The sequence below is a fragment of the Passer domesticus genome, chromosome 2 (assembly GCF_036417665.1).
Source record: "Passer domesticus isolate bPasDom1 chromosome 2, bPasDom1.hap1, whole genome shotgun sequence".
In the NCBI taxonomy this organism is placed as follows: Eukaryota; Metazoa; Chordata; class Aves; order Passeriformes; family Passeridae; genus Passer; species Passer domesticus.
The window spans coordinates 62,678,746-62,692,663 of record NC_087475.1 but is presented as its reverse complement, the minus strand read 5'-3'; the positions used below and the strand labels follow the sequence as shown (position 1 = coordinate 62,692,663).

The 13,918-nt window shown below is 36.9% G+C and overlaps 1 protein-coding gene across 3 annotated transcripts in view; it reads left to right on the top strand.

Moving 5' to 3' along the window:
* The window catches only part of ZC3H13 (zinc finger CCCH-type containing 13), a 44,511-nt gene that overhangs the window by 17,621 nt on the left and 12,972 nt on the right, over positions 1-13,918 (top strand). For all 3 annotated transcript variants that reach the window (XM_064408748.1, XM_064408749.1, XM_064408747.1), the window contains exons 5-12: positions 774-882; positions 2,556-2,695; positions 3,396-3,556; positions 4,922-5,119; positions 6,504-6,677; positions 8,250-8,560; positions 9,584-10,048; positions 11,025-11,207. In XM_064408748.1, coding sequence (XP_064264818.1) covers positions 774-882; positions 2,556-2,695; positions 3,396-3,556; positions 4,922-5,119; positions 6,504-6,677; positions 8,250-8,560; positions 9,584-10,048; positions 11,025-11,207 — 1,741 coding nt within the window. The remainder of the gene's footprint in view (positions 1-773; positions 883-2,555; positions 2,696-3,395; positions 3,557-4,921; positions 5,120-6,503; positions 6,678-8,249; positions 8,561-9,583; positions 10,049-11,024; positions 11,208-13,918) is intronic.

Genomic DNA, 13,918 nt, shown 5'->3' with positions numbered 1-13,918 from the left:
GATGCAGAGGTGCAACTATGTAGCTCTGTATTGGAATTTAGCAGGGGCATAAGAGCAGCACAACATCAGATGATTTGAAATGATATTTTTTCTTGTATGGGTAGTCTCTGGCTTTCTTGGGTGTTCCCAGGACATGGGAAATGGGTGCTACTGCATTAGACAGACTTCTGTTGGAGACAGTGAAAGTCAAACACAAACCTGTCAATGGAACTTGATCTGATTGTGTTGCTTTAGAATTTTTCCCTTCTGCCCGCCAAGGGTCTCTGGGTTTATTTATTATCTCCTCCCCTTCCACAATCTTTATTCTCTGAAGAGTTAAATGGTTCCACTTCTGAGGCTCATCTGCCTTGCATATAAATATTCTTATTTACAGCTGAGAATTCTTACTCAAGCTGTTAAAATTATACACTTTAAATGTTCATTAAACTTCTGGCTTTAGAACTTAATCTCTTCTTTCAGTGCCTATTTTAAACTTTATTCTCTGATATGTGCTTGACTCTTGCCCTGCCTTTAAGCCGTCTTATTTTATGAATCCTTTCTTCTCTTTTCCTCATCTGCTATTTGCATTCTGATTATATGAAATTGCATTAGAACATGTAGCCTGTGGAGTTTCTGCTTGTTTAGGAAGGTATTTGTTCAACAAGCTAAAGGGAAAAATGCTTTTTGTACTATGAAAAAACCCCAGCCAAAGTACCATGTAAAATACACCTGCTTCTTCAGGCTTCTTTTAAAATAAAGTTGTTTACTCTAATGTGGCATTTTTCCCTTTATAGAAAGAGTCCTCACGAGGAAGACATAGAGAAAAGGAGGATATCAAAATTACAAAGGAACGAACACCAGAAAGCGAAGAGGAAAATGGGGATTGGGAAACAAATAGAGAAGGTATGTATTGAAGTGACAGTCCCCTGATGCCTCAAAGAGCTGTGAGATTTCTGGGCTGTGTATCAAGTGGAATGCCTCAAGATTTGGTTTCTAAGCAGAATACTTTCATGCAGTAGTAGTTGTTGGGGTTTTTTTTTGAGGAGAACTAACAAGTTCTCCTGAGTTGGACTGCTACAGTGGTTAAACCAAGTAGCTTTAAAAACACAGGCTTTTTTTTTTTTCACCCCTCTTGACTACTCAGGCAATGAAGAATTTTGGTATAGTGTACTCCGTAGTGAATCTTTCACATTAAAGTCACTAGATTAATCCAAATTGCATTTAAAGTAATTTTGGAACCTGTCAGTCTGAGAAGAAAGTGTAACTCTTTTGAATTCACAAGTCAGCCATTTTTATTGCATAATTTGTAATGGTGTAAACTGTCATTAACAAGGTCTCCATTAGAATAGCAACAGTTGAAGGTGGACATCGGTGAAATATTTATATTCCAAAAATATTTGAAGAATGCTAAGTGTCTTCCATTTCCTTTGTAGTCACTTCTGTATGAGTTTTTGGGTGGGAGTTTTTGGGTTTGGAGGACTTAGAGTATTTAGTAAAAATTGCATTGTTGCTGTTGGCAGTTTTCTTCTCTCATAAGTTTCTCTTCTGTTAGAGTCCAGGTTGACCTGATAGTGATGTTACAGGAGCTTCTACTGACCTGTGGTGTTTCTGTAGTTTTCTGAGCATCTGTGTTTCAGAAGTAGTTAAAATGTTTTGAGAAAAAAAAGACAATTCTGATCCCATCTGAGGGAATTCACATATAATGAATATATTTGCAATGAAGAAACTACCTTTTATGTAGTTCCTGTGTGTAGGAAGGGAGTGAAAGCTAACAACTTTTTAATGGAGTCATCTTAGTCATCTTTTCTCTGACAAATATTTTCCCAAAATGCTTTTCGAATATTAGACTTAAATAGCCATAAACAAAATAAATGTAAACAGAGTGAATAAATTCAATTTTTGGTAAGATTCCAGTTGCCATGTTGGAAGCTTAAGATATTAACTGTCCATAACTTAATGAAAAAGTGGGAGAAATAGCATTTTTTTCTACTATGAAAACCAAACAGTGATAATGTTGTAAAGCCAGATGTAAACTCTTGAAGTGTATGTTCATCCAATGAAAGGGTTAATACATAACTCCTCTCTTATTTTAAAATCAATGTTTACATGTAATTAATTAAGTATATAAATTGATTTGTAAGGCACTCTATTAAATAAACCCCTCTAGTATTGTGCATTGCTATATGAATCTGTTTCATGTGAGTTCCCCACTTGAGTAGTGCTCTACATATTTTTACTCCTTGTGAAGACACACAGGTTTTTTTTGTTATTTAAATATAAAGTGGTTTACTTTGTTTGCCTTGCTGCCTTGGATGAATGTCCATGAGAGAAGTTACGGTGTTTTTTTTAATGAAGTTTAAAAGTTGAACTCCAGGTTGTATGGAACTAACTGGAATTACTTCAGGTTTGCACACAGAACTGGAGAAGAAATTTGGCATTCATTCCTTGGTCCATTTATGCAGTGCTTAAAAGTCATGGAAATATTTATAATTGGCGTCTAGTATGCTGAATGTTATTGTTGTATTTTTCATAAGAAATTGTCTACTAATCTATTTACTTTTTTTCTTCAAATAAAGACTCTGATAATGGAGATGTTAATTATGATTATGATCATGAGCTGTCTTTGGAAATGAAGCGCCAAAAGATTCAGAGAGAACTCATGAAATTGGAACAGGAAAACATGGAGAAACGAGAGGAAATAGTAATTAAAAAAGAGGTTTGTATCATGTAAATGTGAAATAAAAAAGGACAAGTCATCAGCCACTTCATAGGCTTCTAATTGTTTCTCAGAAGACTTAAAGTTTTTGGGCTGAAAATGCACAATTGTGTTACGTGATAGTAAATAACTGGCACCTATATAATTAATATGTGACTTGAGTACTTGATGTGACTGTCTGATCAATCATCAGCACAGTAACCAAGTTTTTTCCTTTGTGAAATCAGCTATTAAATGAGTAGGATTTAATGCATTTTAGTGATACAAAACTAGTAAGATCTGTAACAGAGAAGATGGGTAAAAGAAAACACAAGACACTTCTCAATCTCATTTTCCAGCTTGCCTTGTAGTAAGAGAATAGAGTGACAGAGACAAAGCTGTAGGTGTTAGAAACTCTAAAATTTTGGGGAAGACTAAAAAAAAAATCCTCTAAGGATGTCTTTCTTTTTAAAACAAACCAGTGTGTTAGTTGTGAGCATAGTTATTTTAAACCTTAAGTTACAGTTTTTGTAATGTATTACAGAGTGCATCACCTTCTCTTCCTCCACGCTTTATCTCTTGTCTTCTTTTATGCTGGTCTTTGCAAACAATGTGATAAGGTTGAAGTAGAGATGTACATGGTTCTCATACTCTCTCTCTTGCTGAATTTACATGTTTGAGTGTCAGTATCTTACTGGTTAATTGTATTCTTTCCCTCAAGATTTCTCCAGAGGTGGTTAGATCTAAATTATCACCATCACCATCACCACGAAAGTCTAGCAAATCTCCAAAACGAAGATCCAGTCCCAAATCATCATCTTCAGCTAGTAAGAAAGACAAGAAAGCATCTACTGTCTCTTCACCACTTTTGGAGCAGCAGAGGTCAGTATGTAGATGCATCTTGCAAGAGAGTGAGAATAGAGGACCACATATTAATTACTGGAGTTTTCATAAAGAATGTTTTCCATTTTCCTTCCTTTCAGTGTCCTTGATTATATAAATTTAGGAGAAGATCTCTAAATTGTGCATTGTGAATCATCTTATGCAGATAATTGTCATGTGGATGTAGTTTTCAATTGATTATTTTCATGGTTTACAAGCAGACCTTTTCTCTTTGAATTTCCCGAATCTTTGTGAGGTGATGAGAAAATAGAAACCATTGAGAAGTGGAAAACACTTCTGTTTGAAATGCTGCAGCCTGTCAAGCAACATCTCTAAATTGAAGAGTTTAAAATTTGACCAACTGCACATTCTGTTGGTATTGCATATTACTGTTCAAGATACAATGTGTGACTTTCAAGGCATTCTTACCTTCTGAATTTATCAGAATTCAGAGGGTAAGAAGTGAGTGATGGTGGGGGCAGGGAAGAATTAAGGATAAAATATGTAAAAATCACAGGATTTTAACTGAGTGCTGTGCCACCAAAGTCAATCTCCAAACCTGCTTCTAAAGTTCTTGCTGGCATTTGACATTGTTTCAAAATTGTTGACATTGCTCAAAATGAGACATTTTGAATTGTTGTTTGCAGCTTTTAGATAGGAAAGAAATTACTGCAGCAGTGTAACCAGACACATCTGTGTTTGGTAAAATCCCCTATTTAACCTATTTGTTAAAATCCTCTTTAAAATAGGGACAGAACGACATTGTTTCTGCTGCAGGAATGATATAGCATGTGCTGGTATACTACTGACATATGCAGTGATACCTAGTTGATAGGATTTATTTTAGTGGTAAATTATGCAGAAAATACATAATGTTTCATATTGTGAGATGCATACTCAAGAATGTTTAGATGCTTCATCCTGTCAGGTAGTTAACATTAAATTGAAAACATGAGTAGTAAAAGTAATTTTGTGTATGTGGTTGGGTATTGCATTGCAGAAATGGGAGTATAAACAGACAAGGTATGTATGGTTTTTGTCTTCTGATGTACACAGTTCATGTAAGGGCATTTTATCTTTGAAAACTGGTTCTGTCTGAACAAGAGCAATTCCTAATTTTGTTCACTTCCCTCAGAAAAAAAGGCTATAAATCAAGGAGCTCCATATGAATTTTTACCAACTCTATTCACCTTTCTGTCAAGTTCTGCTATTGAATGGTGCTTGCTAAGGGAGTTGGTAAATCCCATCCTAAAAGCTTCAAGGCCTTTTATGTTATGACTTCCTGTCAATGTCTGAGAAATTATTGTTCAAAATAGTTGTCAACTCTTCATTTTTATATCCCCCACCCTGTTAATTTCTCTCTAGGAGCTCTAAAAGTACCCAGAGTAAAAAGAAAGGTCCTCGTACCCCTAGCCCTCCTCCTCCAGTACAAGAGGAAACTCCCCTGGGGAAAAAACACAAAGAAAAACATAAAGGAAAAGAACGTTCAGAAGAAAAGGCAAGGGATGTGAAAGAGAGAGGGCGTGACTTCGAAAGGCACAAGGAGAAAAAGGAGAAGCAGAGGTAAGTTATGTTGCATTATTAGCTTTTAACTCTAGCCTCGCTTTTAAAATGATATTTTATAGAACACTGAATAATAAGGGTGGTATTACCTACTTTGCCAACAACCTTTCCAGTACTCAGTGAAGTATTTTCAGTATGTTATGTAGGTGGGTTGATAGACTATAACTAACAGATTGGTAGGTTTTAATTGCATAACTTAGTAAGTTTGTAAAATGCCTCTTTGAAAGCTTCATTACTTCTCAAGAATTTGGATCTTCACCAATGGAGCACATTGTTTGCCAAAATTTTTATTGAAGTCATTCACTGGTCTGATTGCATGCTTTTCTGAAATCTTAGAGGACTAATATCTTTACAAGTTGTCAGTGTGCATTTAAACTCTCCGTAATCTTCAGTAGGTTAAAGTATTTTTGAGGTTGTAAAAGACTAGTGACATTTTAGAATTGCTTCACTTTTGCATATATACATATTTATATATAAAAAATGGTGGACTACTGTGACTATTTTATTTCCACTTTTATTCTATTACATCCACTTAAGCTGAAAGATACGTGATCTGCATTTTTATATCCTGAATTTTCTTGATGAAAGTAGGGTACATGTTGTTAAGTCATACTTTGTAACTGGCATAGCAGACTAAGGATTGGAAGAGCAGTGAATCATGTATTTTTAATTGATTAAATAAATTCCAAATAAATTCCACAATTCTTACTTGAAAATATTTTATTTCCCTCATGATTGCACATTCCATTACTGGAAGGAAGTTGCAAGCAGTAGTAAAGAACATTCTAGGTAGCGCTGAAAGCATCATGACAGTACTTGTCTTATCACTGAACTATAACCAGGTATTGCTGTGGTGACTAGAGCCTTGTATTTCACTGTTGGATTTTTGTCTTTTTTTCCCCTTACATAATAAAAATGAAGTTGTAATGTCAAATCTCTGTGAGGTACAGTCAGTGAAATAGGTGAAGGTTTTGACGGATTATTTTCATTCACTTGCTGCTGGGATTAGCCTTTAAAAATGTGTCTGAGCTTGAAGCTGCTTAAATAAAGTTCTGATATTACAGAAATTTTTTTAATAAGGTAGCAAAATATTTCTCCATTGGTAAGAATTCTGTTTTACAACGACATGAAATGTTAGGTAAAATTCCAATCAGGTTTTTTTTTTTTTACCTTGTTCTAGTTTTTACAGTACAGTGCATATCTTGCATTCTTGTGTTTTGCTAGCTTAAGGTAATTTCATATGTGAAATCATAGGTGGAACAAATGATTGTATAACATAGCTCTTGATAATCACAGGCTCTGTCTTGGAGGTGTCTGTAGTTTCCTAGAAATGTGTTAATGCCATTGTAGCCCTGTTAAACAAGCTGCTGTTTATGTTTCCCAGGGATCCATCTGAAGGCTCCCGTAGACAGAAACGTTCTCCTAGTCCTGCAGATCACTCTGGCAGTAATTCTTCCCCTTCCAGGGAGTACTCACCACCTGCTGCAAGGCGAAAGCAAACCTCCCGAGCTCCAGCCAAGTCAACCACTCACAAACATAACTTCTCACCCTCTCGCAGGTGAGAGGTCAATTCTGTGGATTTCCTTTAATAGTCCCCTCTTGGTTTGACTACTTGTTTATGAGTCTGTTGTGAATGTTTGTGCCTCAAACACTTGAGCTCTGAGACTTTTTTTTTTGCTACTACATGGAAGGTATCTGTCATGTCAACAGCAGAAGTCATGACTTCTGTTGAAGTCATGGTGAAAGGTGTCTGTTTATCAGTTCCTCTCAAATGTTTTGCCTTCAGGTAGAACTTCAGAAGTCTGATATGAGATACAGTCAGCCTGTGAGCCTTCGGGAACTTTCTTCCTCCCTTACCTTCCCCTTTTTAAAAAGTAGAACATGGAAAAATATTTTACCTTTGAGATTGGAAACGGGCAGAGTTTCTCTGTGCTGGAATGGGTAAAGTGATACACACATCCTGGTTCTGCACCCTTTTCTTGAGAAGCAGGCACAACTGGCTAAACAATGCTGTGCAAAGCTTCTTGCAGGAAGTTTTAGGGAAGCTACCATGTCTGTTAGTTCTTGAGGCTTTGAAAAAAATGTTTTACCATCCATTAAAATGGAGTAGGCTCCTTCTTTTGGCCTTAAATAGTGTAAGCTCAGGTTTAGAATGGCAGTACTAAATACTTCTGTAGTCCCATGTTTGTATAATGGAAAGCAAGGCATTTTTATTTTCTGCACCTCTGTTGAAGGGTGGGGGAAGCTCCATATGCTATACATGTTTCTGCATGCTGATAAAGCAAGTGAAATAAAACCCATCCATTCAGCAATCCAAAGAGTTGTAAGCAAAGTGGCTTTTGTGGTGACTCTGTTCAGCTGGAACAACATTGGATTGTTTTATGGTAGATGTGAGATGAGAAAAGATACTTGCAAGTTACTTTGATGTTGATAAGGGAAAAAATATGCCACTACTGAGCCTAAAGATTGAAGTGTATTTTTGTCCATGTCAGTCGTATTATGAGGAAATTTTTTACTGTTGTGTAAATTATCTAGTTGGTGACAGAATTTCAAAGATCAGAAATATTTTGTGTACATTTTCTTATTCTATCAGATGTGAGTTTTCCATGTTTGTGGAAATACTCATGTTGGCTAACATTTTAAGTAGATATATGCATGTTTTTTCTGGATCTAAGAACTGTTTAAAGATCAATCCTTAAAATAAAAGGTATTTAGAAGTTTATAAGGAGGAGACACTGTTGCTTCGTAAAAAAAAATTAATGCTGTTGTAAACAAAAAATCTTACTTACACCTCGTAAAAATTACCTGTGTAATTTTATTATGAACTCCAAAAAAGTATTGTGTATTGAAGAAAAATTTCTTTTTGTTTGGGAATGGAAAAGAAGATAATGATTTTTTTCCTGCCTCCTCCTTCCCTTCCCCTACATTCTGGTAGCTATGTAATACAATTTTGATTGGAGAAATTTTTCCTGGGCATTAAATAAATAATAATAATTTTAAGATAAGCATATTTTGAAAACATATGCTTGGCACCCTGGATGGAAGCCAAGTTTGATGTTTTATAGAAACAGCATGTAAACCTTTCAAGTCAAATTATTACACATGTGCCTGTTTTAACTTTTCCTTGCAGGTCTGCTTCTCCATCAGGTCAGCATCATTCTCCCATATCCTCCAGACATCACTCCTCATCCTCGCAGTCAGGCTCCTCTGTTCAAAGACATTCTCCTTCCCCACACCGCAAAAGGACTCCTTCTCCATCCTATCAAAGGACAGCTTCCCCGCCTGCAAGGCGGTCATCTTCCCCCTATCCCCCACACTCTTCCTCTCCACCTCAGAGGAAACGAAGTCCTTCGAGACACCGATCTCCTGGAAGAGACAAGGGAAGACACGACCGTGATCGGACTTCGCAGTCTCATGACAGGCGCCACGAGAGGCGGGACGGTATGAATGAAAATATGAAAATAGCACTTCAGAATAATTTTTGTTTGTTTGCAAATTGCATTTTGAAACTTGATTTTCAAATTGTGGCATTGTGTGCATCCCATCCCAGTGACTAGGGGTTGAAGAAAATGCTGGCTGTGTTTACTCTGGCTGTGCTGGTGGTGCTGTTTGCAGGTACTGTGTAATAAAGTACTCCTGGCAGAACTGCTTATGTAGTTACTTCATGATTGTAAAGGTGGTTTTAGGTCTCTGTGTAGGTGTTCCTTGTGTAATGCAATAGTGGTGTTAGTAGGAAAGTGATTTTCACGGCAGGCTACACTTTAGTAACTATTACTCTTTTCTGTGAGGTGCCCAAATCCAGTTCCCACTGATTGCTTTCTGTTGTCTTTGTAATTGACATTAAGTGAGGTGTGTGCAAAGAAACAGTCATTTCCTCTGTTTGGATAATATGGTATGAGCAAACATGCTGTTTGCCTCCAGAGACAGAGTACAAAGAGTGTATGTCAACTCTATTTTAGACTAGCTGTAAACTTACCTTCCTATTGCAGTAATATTATAAAAATGTTGTAGAAAAAACCCAAAACAAAACAAACCCCCAAACTCAAACCAACAGATTTCAGCAGGGCACTGGGGCCTTACAAGTGGTCTAAATATAGCACAGATGTTTTGGAAGTGTCTTCTGCATGTATCTAGAAAATAAGAGGAATCTATGATCGGAAGAGTGATGACCCTACCTTAAAATTTTTGAAGTGCGCATGCTCTTTAGTATGTTTGACATTTATTTTTATTATTCTTACTGCGTTTTGAATGGGTAAATATTTGTAGAGATTCATATTTAGAATAAGATGATTAAAACTTACTAAATGTGCAGATGGATAACCCAGCATGATCTTGTCCTATTTATGTATTAATTTTGATTCAGTGCCTGTATTTTGAGTATGTTGTTTTAGTGTTATTTGTGTGCTAAATATTTGCTTGCTCAGATTAAGCCAGGTATTTAACATTCTTTTGAACGTTTTACAGAAACAAGAGGGAAAAGAGAAAAAGAAAGAGAAACAAGAGATGATCGTGACTATGACCAAGAGCAGAGTACCTCCAGGGACCACAGGGATGACAGAGAGTCTCGTGATGGGAGAGATCGGAGGGACACGAGAGACACCAGAGATCGGCGGGAGCCGCGGGAATCCAGAGACACTCGAGACTCCAGAGACACGCGGGATTATAGCAGGGACACCAAAGACAGTCGTGACCAGAGAGACTCGCGCTCCACGCGAGACTCCCATGACTACAGAGACAGAGAGAGCCGTGATGCCCATAAAAAGGACGACCAGTATCAGGACGACTTGCGCAGCTATGGAAGATCCCATGGCAGAGAGGAGAGCTCTCGCACTGAAACAAGGAATGACTCTAGAAGTGACTCCAGAAATGAGAGCAGAAGTGATAGAATTGGCAGAAGTCGAGGCCGAGGTCCTGAATTATCTGACAAAGGTATTGAGTAATTAAAAAAATCCGTGTGTCCCTATCATTGAAGAGTCAGCATTTGCATTCATACTGCCTTGTTTGATATTCGATATGCAAGTACTGCCAAATAGTTCATGCTTTTAAAGCTGTGTTCAATTCTGTTGTCATTAAATTAAAACTGCTGTTGAAATTTATAGCACTTCTGTCTTCTCCATTCATTAAATTGGCATAACATTGGTATTCTGCCATCCCATTTTAAAACAAAGCCTAACCCTACATCACTCTAATGTTTCTGTAACCCTGTCTTTTCTCATTGGCTACAAACACTAGAGGCTGATGTGTAGTGGAAAATTCATAGGGGATAATGCATCTCAGAGCACTGGGCAGCAGGTTTCTTATGCTCTTTCAAAAACAACTGTATGTCTTAGGTATCTGGAAACCATTTCTCACACACACACCTCTCCCTGCCTCACCACTGTGCCCCATCTGATTTCCAAAAAGTGTGACTTTATTCTTTAAAATGGTTTCTGAAGTCTGATGCATTAATAGTAATAATTATAAAAACCAACAACTTTTGATAATCTAGAATTTATTTTGCTTTTTCAGGCTTGTAACATTTTCATTAGGGAAATTATGTACAGTTTTTACAGGGAGAATGATCTCTGCTTTCTCTGCCTATTCTTGCTGCACTGTTAGCTTACAGTCTATTCAGAACATTTGTGAACTGGCTTTTAGACTGATACTTCTAGTCAGGAGACTTTGTACTATGACCAGGGCATGAGGATTTAGAAAGTCTTGATTTTGTAGTGTGCAAATAATAACTTTAAACAGTTAAAACATAAGAAAATTGAGTTGTTGGTTAAGTAGAGTTTGATGTTACAATCTTCAGCCCATGAACAGCTAATTCAAATTTATTAGGTGTTAATACATCAGTTGGTATAAGATACCAGTGGATTTCCTTAGGTGTGGAAGCTCATGTTTCGTGTTGCTCCATCTCCATTAGGAAGTCGGGGGACTAGAGGATCCCAGGCTGATGGTCACAGCAGTAGTGGAAACTACCACGACAGCTGGGAATCAAGGAGTAGCTACGCTGACCGGGATCGCTATGACAGTCGGGATCAAGCAAGGGATTCCTCCTTTGAAAGAAGACACAGTGAACGGGATAGACGTGACAACAGAGAAAGAGGTATTTTAATGTCTGGTTTTACTCATACATCTGTAGTCAAACGTTCATGTATGAATGTGTGTGCTTCCCTCCTTTTTTTACCTTGTTCTGCTCCCACACCGATTCATAAAGAGCTCATCTGGCACCACAACCACACACTGACACTACTCCTGTCCTTGATATAACTTCTGTTGAAAGATCATTCATTGGTATTGTATGCACGGCTTTTCTCCAGCCCTGTGCCTAGGTTTTGACTCTATTCATCCAAGTATTACTTAAACAAACTGAACTTCAAGGGGTTTCATTGTACAACTTCATTGTCAAATATTTTTGCCTCCTCCACCACTTCATAGTTCACAAGCGTGTTAAGCTTAGAGTCATGATGGCATTTTGTTACAGATTCTGTTTGCCTGTATAGAAACATTATGCTTTTTTTCTGTAAATTGCTTGAGTGTGTTTTGGGGAAGGTCTAAACTAGACTGACAATTATGGACTACTTGCTACTAAAGTAAGTGACAGTTTAAATTTATGCTTAATTCAAATATTTATTGTCTGGGGGGTTCAATAGTGATGAGTGCTTTGCTATTGTCAATAATTATTAACTAAGCATTGATACAGATACCAATGATCATGAAAAGAGCATGCAAGACTTATTTTGACATAGTGTGCAAGATGTCAGACTTCTGTACCAGAAAGTGCACTGCGTTGGCTTGAAGGAGCTTAGTACCAGCTTACACTCTGGAATATATTTGTATTGCTCACCAATTCAGAGAACAGGAGGAGTCAGGGAAATTAAAGTAGTGTGAAAATTAAAAGAGGAGCTGTGAAGACTAAACATAAAATTATAGTGGGTTATTTTTCTGTCTTGAGTTTTGATTTACAGGTGACAGATACATTCTAGCTGCTGTGTAATTTCAGTTTTTCAAAGACATATTTTGTATGCCACTTCAAAAGATACTTTTTAGCCTATTGAAACAGATCTGTTGTTGCTTGTTCTTGTGAAAGGCTCTGCTTCAGATTTCTCTCTCATCTTCAAGGCAGGGTTTCAATAGACCCAAACTCCAGGCTTCCTTCTTCATGTCAGCTGAAAAATCCTGAAGACTGAACGTGTCCTGGGGGTTGGCTTTTGCAGTCTAGCTTTCATCTCTTTCACCTCCCCAGCCCAATAAATCCTACAGATATATAATATAATTCTGTGCCCTTCATATCCTAGCAAGTTCTTAATTTATTAAGACAAACAACAAACATCCACCCCAAAAAAACCAAAAGCAAAACCCCAAACCAACAGAAAAAAAAAATGGAAATAAAAGCATGTAATCACAACAAAATAAACTTCTAGGAGGGAAGTTGCTTTGAATGGATTGTGTTTCCCTTTGGGTGGTAAAATATAGAGCATAAATTCAAAATTTGTTGTCTTCTTCCTTAAAAGCTTAGATCACTTTTTGCAATAGTAAGTCCTGAGAGTTACAATTCAAGACAATTTCTGTAGTTAGACTGCAGTTTTAATATCTGTCATTTTGAGAAAAATTGAGATAGATTTTGATTCTGTGATATGCAAGGAGTATGATTTTAAAATGCAAGCTTGCAAATTTGAGCTGCCTTTATTCAACTAAGGCAAATATGCAAGTGTTCCAAACAACCACTGAAACTACTTCAAAAAATGAAGTCACATAAGAAGTGCTGACTATCTGCATTTAATTGTGTAATACACTTGCAGTGTTGGATTCACATAAGACTTTCATGTGAATGTTTTGTCACCAAAACTGACATAACAAATAGGAGTTACAGAACTTCTTTATAAAATCTAATACTTGGTATGCAGAGTAAATCATATTACAGTGCTGTAGGCCCTATTAAAAGAATGTGCAACATGTTCACAGAACCGATTGTGTGGATTGATGGTTTACCTTTTTAAAAAGGCAGAAATGTCACTCAGCTTTGCTTTTAATTTTATGTGGTAACAGGGGAGCACTAAATCATTGTTAATTCACTCAGGGATGAAAATTGATTAAACTGATGGAAATGCACGTTTTATTGATTTAGTTCTGTCCAAACTCAGCCTGCTCACGCCTAGTGGACATTGTCTCAATTTACAGCAAAGTGCACTCAGCCTCAGAGTAATGGACCGAGAAATACCAATCTCTGTTCATGCCATTTTTTCCCTCTTTTGTGTAGTGTTTTTATATATATGTTGTAGGAAAATAGTTTTATTGATTTGTTGTGGCTCAAATACTACTAACATGAGCACAGAAGTTGCTGTGAAGTAGTCAAAACTTACAGAAATGCTCAAAAATATCCAAAGTACAATGAAGAACATGTAGATAAGTCTGCGGGGAGTAAATGCAATTGGACAAATCAGATTTTACTGTTCTTCTGGATCAGTCATTTTCTACATGTTTAGTTTTCCCTCTCACTCTAATCCACTGTCTGAACAACAGCAGACTCAGATTCTAAACTGTAAGACTGCAGTGAACACAAATGAAAACTTCTGGCACTCTGCTTCCCCTGTCTTATCTTTGTCTCTCCCTATCTTGTAGACTTGGTTGTGTGTTTCTGTTCAAGGATCTTATCTGTGATGAGACAAGCCAGTATTTCTAATTTTGCAGGAATTTCTACTCTGTGTTGTAAATAGCTTGAGTCCTTGTGAAGTACTTGACTCCTAATAGATTTAGGAAGTAAAATCTTTGTACAGAAGTCTTAACATTTCTTATGCATACCATTGCCAGCTTTTT